The sequence below is a fragment of the Podarcis erhardii genome (assembly GCF_964252035.2).
Source record: "Podarcis erhardii genome assembly, chromosome: 5".
Classification (NCBI taxonomy): Eukaryota; Metazoa; Chordata; class Lepidosauria; order Squamata; family Lacertidae; genus Podarcis; species Podarcis erhardii.
Window position 1 is genome coordinate 23,364,554 of NC_138509.1, and position 16,396 is coordinate 23,380,949.

Here is a 16,396-nt window from a genome sequence, read left to right on the forward strand (position 1 = left end):
TTAACGTTCAGACTCACAGTTTTTACACTGAATTGTTTCACAAATAAATAAAATATCAATTCAATTTCCATTGTGCTTCCTCTCTACTTTAGCTGATTTCTCTATCTCCCTGCCCTTTCAGGGGGAAGGGCTACTTCTTCCTTCTTTGGCCACTGTTGGCCCTACAAGAAGACCAGGGAAGAGGTCCTTTATACTGCTCTTCCATCAACAGCTCCAACAACCACCTCATTGAGCATTCCACATGCCCGGAGTTGTTCATATCATCCCTTTGATGAAATCTACATGCTACAATGCATTTCCTGCCAATGAGGAGTGAAGACAAACTCTAGTGAAATCCTTGGAATGGAGATGTTTTGCGTTGTTTTAATTGTTATACCATTTTTTTTAACCAGGGACATTTCTTTGAGAACTTTTTATCCTTGAAAGGCTGTATATCAATAAATATCAATAAATGAAACCAAAGTTTGTGCACAAGACATATAGGTCATACTTGTGCAATCTGCATAGCTCAATTTTGTGGTGTACAACTCCATCAATCCAATTTTGCACATTTTACACTGTTTTAAAGATGGAAAACAGGAACCAGCCTGAACAGGCAAATCATCTTAGATATTAGAGTTTCAAGAGAAGTTTGCAAACACAAGAAACCGGTTCACTAGTAAGAACTTAATCATGCCTGCGTGTTTGTAATGAATGTCAAAATAAATGAGTCAGGACAGTCATAGTAGCTAGGGATGCTCTAAGCAATTAACACATTGATCCCCACCCCACCCACAACTCTGAATGACAAGAATATATGAGTATGTTTTATTACCGTTTCTCAAGCCACACTGCAGCCCAATCCCAAAGCAATTCCCTGATTGGAATTCAGATAATCAATTTACTAATGCAAGAATCCAGCAGAAAAACAAGTCATTTAAGAAATAAATCTCATTACGGAGCAGTCTAAGTAAAAGACAAAGCTCAGCAAGCCCAGCTTTACATTGCAGTAATTGATAAATTACTTGCAGCTGCATATTTCCCTCCAGTACGCCACTTTTGTCCAGAACAAGATGCTCTGTCAAACTGCCACATGGCTACTTCAATTTAGAAGAGAGATGTAAAACTTGAACAGGGCTGATCATTGCTGCGATCCACAATTTGTCTTTGACCTTCCAGCCTCTGAATAAATACAGCAGCAATATTAATCAAATTGAAGACATTTTAAATAGAGATTTAAGCATTCTGAAATAATATGGAGACAGATATGAGAGAATGCCAGAGGTCTTCAAAATGCAGGGTAAAGTATGAGAAATGCAACCAAGGTTGTCCAGCTACTACTATGGTTCTGATTTGGTTTTGATCATGTTCTGAATATGGTGCTCCTGCTGTTATTCCCCTTATTCATCTGCTACTGGAAGGCTAGGTTTTATGCTGTTTTGTGCTTCTATTGTTACTGGTTTATGGCAAGCTTCCCGTTTCGAAAACTGTTTTTTTATTTTATGTCCTGTTAGTCTCTTTGACTTTCCTTTGCAAAGAAAAGACAAGAGAAAACTGGCATCAATTTCCAGGTAAATTTGTAATATTCTGATGCATAAATTCTGAAAATATTTTCCACCATGTTTTTAGCTCCTGCCTTGCCCAAGTATTAAGTAGGCTTGTCATTCCTTATTTTGCAGTTGATGCATATGGCTGGCAAGAAAAAAACTGCTATTTGTGTGGTCCGTATTATGAAAGGAGGATTGCATTCAAGGAAGTCATATACTCAGAGGGGACTCACCAAAATCAATGAACCTGGTCAACGTAAGTCCATTACTTTTGATGAGTCTGCTCTGAGTAGGACTTAGTTGGATGCAATGCAGAGGACTTATTTTAGAAATCATTTTCCAGCTACATCATAGCAGCACTTTGTCTTTTCCTCCTCTAACATCTAAGTACTGCTTTTCACATCCAGCAGTGAATTAGGCAGTCAATTGAGCATAAAATGGGTGTTTGCAGATTACTTTTTTTTTCTTTTTTACAAAATTGAGAGACATGAGAATTATTCACTACCCAATTAGATTTTATGCTTTCGGGTGAGATAGCCTCAAAGCAGCTTGAAATGATGTCACACACAAAGTGATGTAGAAAACAAACCTTTAGTTATGGCTGCAAGTCTTTTCAAGTTAATTAAGTAAATGAGCTTCAATTTCTCTATTTACATAGAAAGTAGCTTAGAGGCTTTAGATTCCCCTGGCTTCAAGCTTAAGGAACACACCTCATCCATTTAACCTCACAGGCAATATCTTCTTCGGTTTATTGCAGTCAAGCAAATGTCAGGTGTAATATCATCTCCACACAATTAAAAATATTGTCTTGTTTCATCTAAAAGTGAATTATTTCATGCACTCGCCACATTGAAGCCATTCCCCCACCACCGCGCTCCACAGGGTGTGATAACCCATACCACACACTGCTGCATGCCAACGCATTCATCACCCCTAACCACTGAGCATGATGGCTGGGTTGATGGGAATTGCAGTTCACAACAGCTGAAGAATACCACGTTGGCAACCTCTGTACTAGCCAATAAAGAACAACAGGCTATTGTATTTTTCTTTCTTTCTGCAACTAGTTCATACAATTCACACTTGAGAAAGGTCTTTAGAACCAGTTTTAGGCCTACATACTGGACCACTCTGGCTCCTGAAAACATCCAGGTGTTTGAAACTGGTTTATATGTAGACGGTAAACAGAATCAATTTTCATAAATATAATATGGAGCTTTATCCCCTAATCAGATTACTCTGAACAAATGAAAAAAAAAATCCCACAGAGAATACTCATTAATGTTATCAAATGGATGTTTATGGTAAGAGAGAATTACATTACAGCTAAATTAGATTGTCCAATCTCCCTGTGTAAACACAATATGCAACATAATAGTTTCCTTTCTTAAAGCTATTCCATAAAGGTGCATATATCTTAACTAGTGTACATTTCCCCACTCTCCCATTTTTAAAAAAGTTAACAAACTTTCCTCACTAAAATGATGTCAGGGAGTATTGCTTCTGCTACCTTTAAACAAAAGAAGCATATTCTAGTTTTAAGCTTAATATTTGCATAAAAATTCATATTCAGAATTGTGCTTCAAGGGAAAAAAAGAAGGATCAATCAGGAATTTTCTACTTGATGTGAATGCAATTTTGTTAATGAAACTTAAAAATGACTGAATCTAGGGAGTGAGGGCACAAAGGCTCTTCTGCAAGTCTTTTGGATCAAAATAAGCAGGAAAGGGGAAAGAGGCAGTTACAGTGATTATATACTCTCTGATCTCCAGCTGTATTTGGACTACAATTCCCATCATCCATGACTAGCTAAGGATGATGGGAGCTGTAGTCCAAAAACAGCTAGAGACCCAAGTTTGGGAAACACTGAGCTAGATTAACAAAGGAAAGTAGCCACTCCCCCATTTCTGGTTTTGATGCTATGTACCTTTTGATGTTTTTATACAATAAGTTTGATACAATAAGAGGAGCTGTGCTAACGGATGTTCAGTGCTGCCTTGAGCGATTGGGAAAGGTGGGGTATAAATGGTTTGAAAGGATTTTTCAGCCAGAGGTTCTCTCACAGATTCTAAATAGCAGGCCAGTCTTTTGAACTGGCTTCCAATAACTGAAGTTTTTAAAGAAACTACATGGGAGGGGCAACACTACACCCACTTACTCAGGTGTAAGCCCCACTAAACTCAAGAGACTTTGCTTTTGAATAGAGATGCATAAGATTGCTCTGTGAATAAGCATGATCCCCTTTAATTTATAAGACTTAAAAAAAAAAAAGCTCCACATGTACACAAACCAAACAATCACCTACATTCCTAAAATAGTTATTTAGTGGTCAGGTACCCCTGACCATTAGGTCCAGTCGTGGCCGACTCTGGGGTTGCAGCGCTCATCTTGCTTTATTGGCCAAGGGAGCCGGCGTACAGCTTCCGGGTCATGTGGCCAGCATGACTAAGCCGCTTCTGGCGAACCAGAGCAGTGCACGGAAACACCGTTTACCTTCCCACCAGAGCAGTACCTATTGATCTACTTGCACTTTGACGTGCTTTCGAACCGCTAGGTGGGCAGGAGCAGGGACCGAGTAACGGGAGCTCACCCCGTCGCGGGAATTCGAACCGCCGACCTTCTGATCGGCAAGTCCTAGGCTCTGTGGTTTAACCCACAGTGCCACCTGCGTCCCAGGCAAAATATTACATATGTGGTATATCACAGGATTTTTTTTTTTAAATCCCCAGAATACATCCTTCTCAAGTGGCTATTTTTACACCAGCAAATATTTGATTTGCCTTTCATTCTTCTGCAAAAATCACAGAAGAAAAGCAGTATGGAAACATTTTTAGATACTTACTATTGGCAGAAATCTAAGTGAGATTGGCAGCGAAGGCCAGAGGGACAATGAAATTTGGAATGTCCCCTTGCAATAAAAGCCTGGTCCTTCACATGTTTACTCAAAAGTAAATCCAATCAAGTTCAATGGGGCTTACTCCCAAGTAAGTGCCCACAGGACTGTAACCTAAAGGCAAACCTTCCAGGCAAAGTATCTTGCAAGTGTCATTCATTTTGAGACAGTATGTATGCCTGATTTCTGCTCCCTGTTGCATTTCCTGTGTTGTTACCCCCTCACTGGCATTATCTGAAAGCAGTTGAAAACAAGAAGAGAGAAAGTCCTTATGTTCCAATTCCAATACATAAAGATTCCTAAACATTCTGTCAGCTGGATGTTTCAAAGCACTTTGGATCACTTGCTGTCATCAGCATGTAAGAGTACCAAGCAATGGTATACTTGAGAAGATTTAAGGGAAATAAAATACATAGTGTTCTCAACCTTTTGTACCAAGTGTCTCTTGTTTTGATAAAACAGATTGATGGTCCTGTCAAATCTCAAGACACGCAACTGAGAGTTTTCTGTTTAATATGTACATATTAAATGTGTCATTTCATTTTATTACCTAAAATGGCCAGGCCCTACACAATGTAAAAATGATATTTCCTAAGAGAAGGAATATATCCATCTAAGGAAGGTGCTAAACCTAATCTGCCAAGCATGTCTTAGCATCCAATTGATTTATTTTTTTTTATTTATTTATTGAAAGCGGGTGCAGCTATAAACGGAATGGTTGATGTAATTTTACTTAAGTGTTTACAAGCAACAATTTGATGTAACCCTGGGATCTGAGGATAGAACTCCTAATGTCTTTTCTACCTAGGTGTATGCTTTCATATGAGACCCTCACTAAGCATTTTGTAGAACTTTTGGTGGTTGTCACCTACTTTTAACTACAAGTAGCTGTGAATGCACTATGCTCCCAGAAAGGGCTGTGTCCAATGTGATAAAATACAAAACAAAAAACCAAGCATGCATAACCCTGAACAACAGAGAAGAGGACAAGGGAACAGAAGTTAAAGAACCCCCCAATCATCTAAGCTGGTCTACCAACAAACACACTTTCCACTGCCATTGCTCATGTCAAGACAGATAAAATCTATGCGCTGGGCTTTAGTTTTGGAATTCCTGTTTCATTATGCATTGAAGGGTTTTAACTGTGTTCAAATGAAATCTGAAATTAACACAAGCATGTTAAAATATACCTTTAAAAACTCTTATAACTAGATTCCTAAGCTTCTATCAATGATTTGGCTCCTAAGTTAAGTTAACTTGAAGGAACGTTTCCAGTCTCTTCTTTGTCCTGTAGCCATCTGCACCCCTTCTCAAAAGTATCTTGAGTAGGTTCAGGTGGGGCGGAGGGGTTTCTGAGTAATCTGGGAAAGGGCATAGGGGTTTCTAGACCCCTAAATTGGGTCCACCTGATTTGGGGCAAATTCTGCCCTCCACCAAGCAACCCTCTGGGTCCTATCACACATTTTCAACAAGAGAATTTGTTGCCTTCATGTCTTGACTCTGGGCTTCTCAGAAGCATCATCCTGGCCACTAATGGAAATAGGATGCTGTGCAAGACGGACCGTCAGTCTGATATAGCAGGGCTGTTCTTATAAATGGGGAAGTGTTGAAGGAAGTGACAAGTGAAGGGAAGGACCACTATTAGAATTGAAGCGGTGAGCATGATTAAATGGAAGGAAATTAGCACTCTAACAATAAAGATTATCTTCACCAATTATGAACAGTTCTGCTCATTTTAAGCTCCATAACATTTCCATCAATAACTTTAGTCTCAGATCTACTTTTCCATATTTTCCAAATCTCACAAAACTGGTTTGTCAGGAATCATTCCTATTTTAATGAGATTCTTTCAGGAATTAGCAATACAATATGGACAATTTCTCCCCTAGAGCAAGACACTCCTGAGTATCAGCTACTTAAACTGGCACCATACCTGTTGAAGTTAATATCTGGATAGCTAGAATATTCTGATTTCATCTTGGCATTTCGCCGGGGGAAAGTGCAGAAGAAGGCATTTGCTAGCAAACTAGCAGTCTGCTCCTGTGACATGGTGATGGAGTGGTTCATTTTTTGTTTCAGTAGAGGTACTGGCTAACAAAAGGGCAGAAAGATGGACATAATTAGTTTAGCAATTCAAAAAACAAAAACAGAACCATCACCCAGAACCCAGGAGAACAAAATTACATTTACTAATTTAGAGCAAAAGTAATTTAGGGGCCTTAGTGGGTTCTTAAATCAGCAGCACCATTAAAATCAAGAGCTGTTTATCCAAGATGATTGGGAAGCCTTGTTTGACGAACTGGAGATTTCTAATCAATAACAACAAAAAATGTCAAACAAAGCACCACTAGCCTGAACAAAAAGGAAGAATCCATAGGAACAACAGATGCAATATGATTAATCGTGAAGGAAAAATAAAACATCAGGAGATTGCAACAGCTGTATTTTACAGTCTCCCTGTCATAGATTAAAGAAAATGGGCAATTACAGCAATCACAGCAAAAGAACACGGCAGGATGATACACAGAACAGCATAACTAAGGTATTCTTTGATTTTCTTGCTATAACTGAGAGCAAAAAAATTCAAGCTTCAAGAAAAACCACATAGTCCTTCATTCAAACACTACCATTGTTATATGTTTATTCTATAAATTAGCTCCCAATACTCAAAACAGAGAAGAAAGGGAAATACACGAGCCAGATGCTCTGATTCTGGCTCATGGAGACCATGGTTCAATGTTAAGTGAGAACTGGGCAATTTAAAATTATTTTGTGCAGCTAATTCAAAATGCACATTTAGAATTAATCAGTAAAGGGACTTCATACCTTTTCTACAGATTTTCCAAATCTCCTTACTCTTCCTTAGTTAAATATGAGCTTTTCTGATTCATGAGAAATCAATAGTTTCGCCTTTATTCCATTAACTGAAGTGTAGCTATTAAAACTTAACTGTTTGTATCTAGGATGGCTTTTAGAACGACTTCTAGAGATCCATACATGTGAACAACTTTTAGCAGAATTCATAAGCTGTTCCAAGTTAGTAGTCTGAGCTACAACCAAGATTCCTGGATGGATTCAACTTAATGTATCACCTTTGAACAATCTTCAAATATGTATATTTCTAAAGGCAGAGGTGGGGAACCTCCAGTCTGTGGCTCAATCGTGGTCCTCCGTCGCATCAGGGGTGGAAGGTGAGAGGGCAACGTAAGGGCAGGGCTTTGAAGGAACTATCAGGATAAGCAGCTGCCTTTGGAAAGATTGCCTGCATTCAGGACTCTTAAAGGAGAAACGCTGTTTGAGCAGCTACCTCCCTTTTCCTTAAAACAAGGAAGCACTTTAAGGACTGGACATGGGCCTCCAAAAGGAGGAGAAGGGGCTGTTAGGGAGATCCTGTTGGAGGCAGAGGTGGGGTAGGGGGAGCAAGCCAGCGGAGGGAAGTAGGATGGGGGGTAGAGTCCATGGGTGGCAATATTCAAAAAGGGCTGGGCCAGAGTTGTCCCTGGCAAGAATAGTGAGAAGAACAAGGAAAGACAGAGCTGAAGGTCTGCAGGACTTCCCTGAGTGCTAGGGAGGACAAGGTTTTTGCAGCTTTTTTTATCTGAAGGGGTTCGCATTGTTGCCATAACATGCTACCCCCAACTGAAGGATATAATGTGCAGGACAGCCTAGTCTAATGGACTTGGAGCTCTGGAGAAAAAGCATGAGGTCCCTGAGAAATATGAAGGTCTCAGCCCTTGTGCAATTTTTATACAGGATGGGGTCCAAGAAGGTACCAATGTTGGACAAACTATTTCCTGCCATTAAAACTACTGCTTAGAGGTCCTTTGAGGTGACATGGGTTTAGAGGTTAGAAATGAGTCACTCCAGCCAAACTGCTTCTCACTGAATCTAGAATAAATATTGTTTGTTTGCCACAAGGGTCTGTGCCTGTATATAGATCCAAAGGAAACTTGGGGTTTTGAATTTGCCCTCCTTGCAGGAGTATTATCTTCACAACAAAACAGCTTTATATATATAATTATTTGTGGATCTCAGAGCTCTGCTGTTTTTACTTTTTTAAAATAATACAGAAGAAGAGTTTGGATTTGATATCCCGCTTTATCACTACCTGAAGGAGTCTCAAAGCGGCTAACATTCTCCTTTCCCTTCCTCCCCCACAACAAACACTCTGTGAGGTGAGTGGGGCTGAGAGACTTCAAAGAAGTGTGACTGGCCCAAGGTCACCCAGCAGCTGCATGTGGAGGAGCGGAGACGTTAACCCGGTTCCCGGAACCCGGAACCCGGTTCCCCAGATTACGAGTCTACCGCTCTTAACCACTACACCACGCTGTCAAAAAGCCGTGTTAAAAAAGTACTAAAAATATTCTACTTACTTTTTTCCTGAAAATATCTTTGTCAGCATTTAACTAAGCATAAATGTTGTACTCCGATATTTATTTATTTTTAAAGTGTATTACTGGGGGAAGGGGGGAAATGGGTCCCACAATTACACAATTATTACTTGGATACAAAATATTATTATTTAAATTGAAATTAATATGTTCACCTGATCAAATATCACTGTAAAATATTTCCGACTGCAATCCTAACCCCTTACCTTAAAGCCCCATTAAATTCAATGGGGTTTACCCATGAGTAGATATGGTTAGGACTGCAGCCTTACTTCTGCATGTAATGACATACTGTGTGCAAAATACCATCATTGTGTTACACTTGAGTTTGTACAAAAAGTGACAAATCAAGAATTTTCAGAAAGCAAGGAGTTGCTTTAAGCAACAACGATTTCACAACCAGTTATCCTTCTGTACATTAGAAAGACCTGAACAAAAAGAAGCCACCTGAAAATGCCAGCGTCCTGACTATTCTAGCACATCTCTCCAGTGTATGCAAGATTTTGATATATAGCTCAAATCAAAGTTCAGAAATGGGATAGGGAATTTTTAATGTCCTTTTATATTGTTATGGATGTATGTTGTCTTCACTATTCCCTAGGCCTCAGCTCAACAAGGCAAGTACCACGTATATGGACCTTGGCATTTTGACCTCAACCATTCGTGGTGGTGCACAGCAAATTAATCTGCCACAGAGAGTATACTTAAGATGCGTCTACTAACCTGGGTGCAGATGCTAGGCAAACAGAGTGCAAGCTTCACCATATCAGGCAAAATGGACTGAAACAAATGCTGAGCCTCTGCATCTTCAAGCACCTAGAATGCAAATAAGAGGCTTAATTTAGGCCTAGTATTAGGAATATGGTCTGCCAAATTAGTCTCTCTGTACAGCAACTGGCTTTTCAAGACAAAGTCATTTCTCAGTGCAAGCATTTTTAAAAGTCAAATGTACAAACATAAAACTCGGAAGCCCTTACAGTTCAGCCTCTAATACTAGAGTAGAATCAGTGTTTGGCACCAAGTCAAACCTGAAATGTTTGACACTATATTTTAAAATTGTATTTCTGCAACAAAAGTGCATGGGAATGTACTAAAATGAAAGATTAAGATTCTCAGAATTTAGAAGGGTGCACACATCACAACAATCTCTTTAAGAACCATTCTTGGCACTCAACTCTTCCATCTTCCTGGAGAACATAACCTGGATTTTCATATACAACCTGGAAATCAAGACCAGACATTTTCAATCCTGAATATTTAACAATCCTGAAGTTTAAAAGTAAGGCTATTATTCTAATAACCCACTCAGATGTTTGGAGTGTGCATCAGTTTGGAAGCAAAACAGGGCTATTCAAAATAAGGACGTTGACTCCCTGAATATGCAGAAGTTCATAAATTAAAAGGGAAAAGATTACAAAAAAACCCAGAAGTGGCCCTGAGAGCTTCCACGAATATGGAATGTTATGGGCAGAGAGATAAGAAAATACTATAGTCTTTAACTAATTTCATGTCTGGAAAGGATAGTTCTAGACTCCCAATGAACACCAAAGACAAGAACTCTGACTTATTTTGAAGGAGAGGTGCACACAGTGGCGTAGCGTGGGGGGTGCAGGGGGGGCCGGCCGCACCGGGCGCAACATCTGGGGTTAGGGCAAATCCACGGGTTAGGGGGCGCAAATCCACGGGTTAGGGGGCGCAAATTACTTGCCTTGCCCCGGGTGCTGACAACCCACGCTACGCCACTGGGTGCACACTAGTGCCCCACCACAGTTATGCCCCCCCATCCAAAAGGTTAGGGGGAAGGGAAGCACAGTTCCTAGGTTACAGAGTATTCCCAACTATATTTTCAGACCCTGGAGGCAGTTTGCTTTGGGCAGGGGAAGGCTGTGGGAGGCTTTGCAAAGTAGTCCTGCTACTTTTTCAAATAGGTGTACAGTACACTATCCACCAAGAAAGTGTGGTACCTAGCAGCCAAGACCAAATGACACCAAATGTTTTTGTCCCTAAGGACTGGGGTTCTCTTCACTCAAGCAGACAGCCTGCTGTACTTGGCTCTTGCTTGCAGCCGGGACGGGGGCGGGGGGGGGGGAGAAATGGGGAAGGATTGGTGATGGTATTAAGATGCCCCCTCCCCAGTCTTTAAATTTTCATCATCAGCCTTGAAAATGTCCCTCCAAACCCCTCTTCTCTACAACCCAACTTGACTGGCTTATGCTTACATTGAATAATGTCTATCTATCAAGTACCTTAAAAACAACAACATTCAAGCATGACAAACAATAAAAAGAACAAGGCTCTATTCACAATCTAATCAGACAACATGAACAAAAATAAAAAGGGAAGAAATGGAAGATGATACCATCTAAAAAAACCAGTAAAATAAATTGAAAAACAACCAGATTTTTATCTTATGAACATTTCATGCACCACACAATTACAACTTCATATTTTGCAGCTGCATAGCCTAGAAAACTACGCTTTGAATTTTAGGCTTGCAACAGCTGGTAACCACATAATATTGAGAAGGAACAGTACTATTAGATTTAAGGTTTCATTTGAGGGTTTTTCTCTTCTCCATTTCACAAATCATCATCTAGACTGCAAGCCAGGAGCTGTGTTGCTTTATAATATTTGTAAGATGCTTAGATGATAATAACAATAACATATCCTGCACAAGGCACATAGTTAAGAAAGTCTATTAATTCAAAGTAATTTTAGGGGGGGATGTATCTGCATAGAGAAATCATAACAGTTAGGAAAATGAAGAAGCTATCAAACTGATCCAAAAGCTTTCACGAAATGTAAGAGCGCACTAAAATTCCTCATTGCTCTCAACTACAGGCATGGGACACAAGAGTAATTTCAATTGTCAGTTGAGATGAACAAGTGTGGGGAAGTGGTTAGAAATGTCAGATTAGGAGTAGGGAGACTGGAGTTCAAATCCCCACTCAGCTATGAAGCTCACTATCTGACCCTGAGAAAGCCATTTATCTCTACCTTCAAATCCTGTTTGTGAGGATAAAGTGGAGCTGGGAAGAAGGAAAATATTTATGCCACCTTAAGCTCCTTGGAGGAAAGGTGAAATACAAACGTGCCAAATAAATAAATGCAATAGATTTCAGATGCCAAAAAGCTATTACTCTCTATGTGACCAATCCATGCCAATGAACGTTGACTTGAAGGGGGGGGGGCTACAAGAAGATCCACACATTCCTTGGCATCCACATGCATTTTCTTCATGGATGAAGACTTGTAAATTTTATGGCACAGTTCTTGCAATATTCTAATAAGTCTTCTGTTTATTTATGTATGACCTACATACTTCCACAGTGATCCCTATTTTTGGAAACAGATTTCTTTGTTACACAAATTGCATCAAATAAGAGTGTTTAGGCTGTAAAATAGCACTTTAACAGCCCCTAGGCTTTAATTGTAAGAGATAAATTCAAAACTGTGAATGTGTTCTGCCAAAGTAAACATATTCCCAAGTAGTAACATATTGGAATGTTAAAGGTTGAATTTGGATTTCAGGAGGCAATATAAAACAAATACATATAAATTTAATTCAAAGAAAGACATTTAACCTTAAGCATCTATAAGACTGTCAGCTTCTGATAGTTCTTCTCCTTTGGGTAGCACTTCCTGTCTTTTAAAACTGACACATGAATAGTAGCTGCCATGCTTTGTTGACTGCCACAAACTCTATAGTCTCACTCATCTGGTGACAGATTATGGCACTGGACTTTGTCACAGCTGTCAACACTTCAACCTTTCCCTTATGCAGCTCTGGAAGTAAATGCAGTAAGAGCACAGGAGACTTCCCCCTTGAAACAGATCCACAACCAACAATTTCAGAGAACAGGTTTGGAAAACAAATAAGAACTGCACTTGCTCTGTTTAAAATGGGTATTTTATTTCTTTTTAACTCACCTCCATCAAAGGATTCCAGGGCAGTATATGGAATTGCAAATAAAATTAATTCACACCACGTACAAAAAAATTAAAACCAACAAATAAACATACAAAATACAACAAGACAAAACACTAAAAACAGAACACAATTCCAGAACAATCAACTACAATCTAAAATGCCTGGGCAAATAAGAAGGTCTCTTGACACCTGCTTCATCCTGCTTTGGTCTGCCTGAATGTAAAACGGTCTTTCATTTACTTGCAGCAAATAAGTTAATCAATTAGCAAACTAGCACTTCACATTAGAATAAATGCACCAGGTATTAAGAATAAGGACATGTATAGCTTTGTTAAGGACCAGCCTCCAGAGACTGCTCTTGCAGCATCTACCTAGACAAATATGGCCACCAGTCACTTAAGAATGAAAAGGGTTTATTGTTATTTTATTTTTATTATTTAATGAATTTATATACTGCCATGGAGCTCAGCCAGATCCAAAATAGGAAGTTATGTTGGATCTTGAACCTCTAAAAGCAAGGGCTTATTTGGTTTAGACTTGCCACATGGTGCAACAAGCAGGTATCTGATAGCACATATATGATATGGGTACCTTTATCAGAGCAAGCTGATACTACTCAGCTACTGAGTGGATCTATTCAGACTTAATGTTGTTTATCATGACATGCATGATAGTCAGAATTGTGTCTCTCCCCTCCCCTCTTGTGGTACAGAGGTTTTAACTGCAAATTGACCACAGTTGAGTATTCTGTCTGAAACCTAAAATGTGATCAATCTTAACTATGGTTGGTTGAAGCTAGTCAGCATCAAACACCAAGGCTTCAACCCATCATACTTAAGACTAACTAGGGTGTCCAGGTTCAGACAATACTTATTCCAACTTTCAAATTAAAGCAAGCTTCCCGGTTCCTCAGTAAGCAGCTGGAGAGGGAGTACGTGAACCCAAGGCTCATTCCTGCTAATGACCAACAAAGTCACTGGCAAATCTGGTTTGTTGCTGTACAGTGGTACTTCGGGTTAAGAACTTAATTTGTTCTGGAGGTCCATTCCTAACCTGAAACCGTTCTTAACCTGAGGTACCACTTTAGCTAATGGGGCCTCCCACTGCCGTCGTGCCGTCGGAGCACGATTTCTGTTCTCATCCTGAAACAAAGTTCTTAACCCGAGGTACTATTTCTGGATTAGCGAAGTCTGTAACCTGAAGCATCTGTAATTTGAAGAGTCTGTAACCCGAGGTACCACAGCATAATGTATGAAGCAGCCCTTTGTCACCAATTACTGCTCAAGTTCTACCTTCAGGATTCAACTACAGCGGTACCTCGGGTTACATACGCTTCAGGTTACATATGCTTCAGGTTACAGACTCTGCTAACCCAGAAATATTACCTTGGATTAAGAACTTTGCTTCAGGATGAGAACAGAAATCGCACAGTGGCAGCAGGAGGCCCCATTAGCTAAAGTGGTGATTCAGGTTAAGAACAGTTTCAGGTTAAGAACGGACCTCCAGAACGAATTAAATTTTTAACCCGAGGTACCACTGTATTGAATACTGAAAACAAGAATATGCAATTTTCTTTAATGACACTGGTATTTTTTGAAACCTGCAGGAAAAGGGGCTGTTTGTTACTTTTTCTTCACATATAATAACACTATGGTACTGTTCATAACCCGCCCCCCAACACACACACTTCCAACCACTTTTTATCCATATCCTATTATAAAACTGTATTGGTTGTCTCATCTTCTGAGCAACCTACACTTTGAAACAAAGTTGTATGATGGTATAAAACCTAGACTATATCTATCTTACCACCTAAGGGATGTCAGAATACTGACAGATACCATTTTTTAAAACTCTCATTTTAAAGCAAATTTTATTTCTCAGGAAAGGTACCTTGTTTACACAATACCGTGTGCCACTCACCAGAGAAATTACTTGGGTGAGTCTTATCAAGGTTAGTACATGAGTGATTGCTTACATGAAACCTAGTTTTAGCTCTGATCACCAAAGACCTGTATCAGCAAGAGTCCTGCTCATTTTAATGGGAATTTGCTCAGGCAGATTACACTTGAGGACTGTGCTGAGGATTCAAGCAGCTCAGCATATTATAAACAAGAGGTTAACAGCTCTAGGCCAAACAACTGTGACCTGCAGCTTCACAAAAAAAATGTTCATCGTGCAGTAAAAGTGGACTTGGTAAGCAGCACCATAAGTAATGATCTCATAATTTTGTAAACTGATCCTCCAAAATGCAAACCCTGAGCACACTTGACATCACAAAGGAGAAGCAAGGAAAGATAACATGGGACACAAATGCTGGTGTGAGTTTTAAACTGTACAGTAGTACCTCGGGTTACGTATGCTTCAGGTTACATACGCTTCAGGTTACAGACTCCGCTAACCCAGAAATAGTGCTTCAGGTTAAGAACTTTGCTTCAGGATGAGAACAGAAATCATGCTCCGGCGGCGTGGCAGCAGCAGGAGGCCCCATTAGCTAAAGTGGTGCTTCAGGTTAAGAACAGTTTCAGGTTAAGAACGGACCTCTGGAACGAATTAAGTACTTAACCCGAGGTACCACTGTAATCTTGACAGACTAAACTAAGCACGTGATGCACCACACAAAAATGGCTTCACTTTCTCCTCTGTCTGCCCCATTTTAAATCAAAGGATGCTTGCTAACTGATTGATATTCCCCTTAAGAAGATGAATGTCTCCCTCAGACCAGTTGCAATTGCGCAAGCTCAAACACACTCCTTCCCTACTTTTTAAAATAAAAGGGGTTTTGCTTACTGGACTTTTTATAAACTAAGTGCCATGACTGATTAGGAATTGTCTTTACTTGTGGCCATTTACTGCCACAGCATTCTTTCACAAAAGGAAGTTTCTCCTGCTATGTTAAATGAATACAAAATACAATTCCAGGAAAAAGGCTGTCTGCTGCATTCAAAATGAGTTGCTGTTTTCTGTTTGAAAACTGACTACAGTTTCCCCCAAAACGACAGTCACCTGCTTCTCAGTATAGCATAGCTTTCAAATTATTTTAAGCCATATGATTATTTCTGCATCAGAAAGACATTCCTTATTTTTAACACATTTCAGAACAGAATCAAACAAAATTAATAGGCATCATAAATGTGATTCTAGAAAAGAACTTGACGTAAAAGTGTGTTCTCAGCTAGCACTGTCTCTCCTATCTCAACAGACAGCCCCAGACTGTCTTTATTAAGACAGATTATCTATTCACACAAAATCTGGTTATTTTCCTGTATCTTCTAGCGCAATTATCCCATCAATTTTCTAACTGAAGGAAGTCCAATAAGAAATGTGATGGGAAATTGCACTGGAAAGTATGGGGCAACCGTCACCAGCTGGCAATGCCTCATAACCACAACACAAATGTGTCAGGAAGACTATTCAATAAGCAGATGACGTTGTATAACCTCCGTGCAAGTTTTATATGAATGTTCAACAGCCAGCTGGTCTGGAAACTCCCCCAGCAGCCCTTGATGCCCTGCTAATCCTCAACCCGGCTTTCAAGCAGTCACTTGACTGGACAGCAAAAAAGGAAGAAAGGATCAGCTCATTCTAAAAATATTTTTGCAAAGCTTCACTACCTGGTTTCATGGAGAAAATTCTTACTATCCACAGTCAATGA

General features: G+C 39.7%; 1 protein-coding gene across 1 annotated transcript in view; it reads right to left on the reverse strand.

Moving 5' to 3' along the window:
- PARG (poly(ADP-ribose) glycohydrolase) overlaps nucleotides 1-16,396 on the reverse strand; it is a 68,830-nt gene that overhangs the window by 25,612 nt on the left and 26,822 nt on the right. Inside the window, exons 8-9 of the mRNA XM_081861157.1 lie at nucleotides 9,534-9,626; nucleotides 6,353-6,510 (exon numbers count right to left, since the gene is read on the reverse strand). Of these exons, the coding sequence (XP_081717283.1) occupies nucleotides 6,353-6,510; nucleotides 9,534-9,626 (251 nt within the window). The remainder of the gene's footprint in view (nucleotides 1-6,352; nucleotides 6,511-9,533; nucleotides 9,627-16,396) is intronic.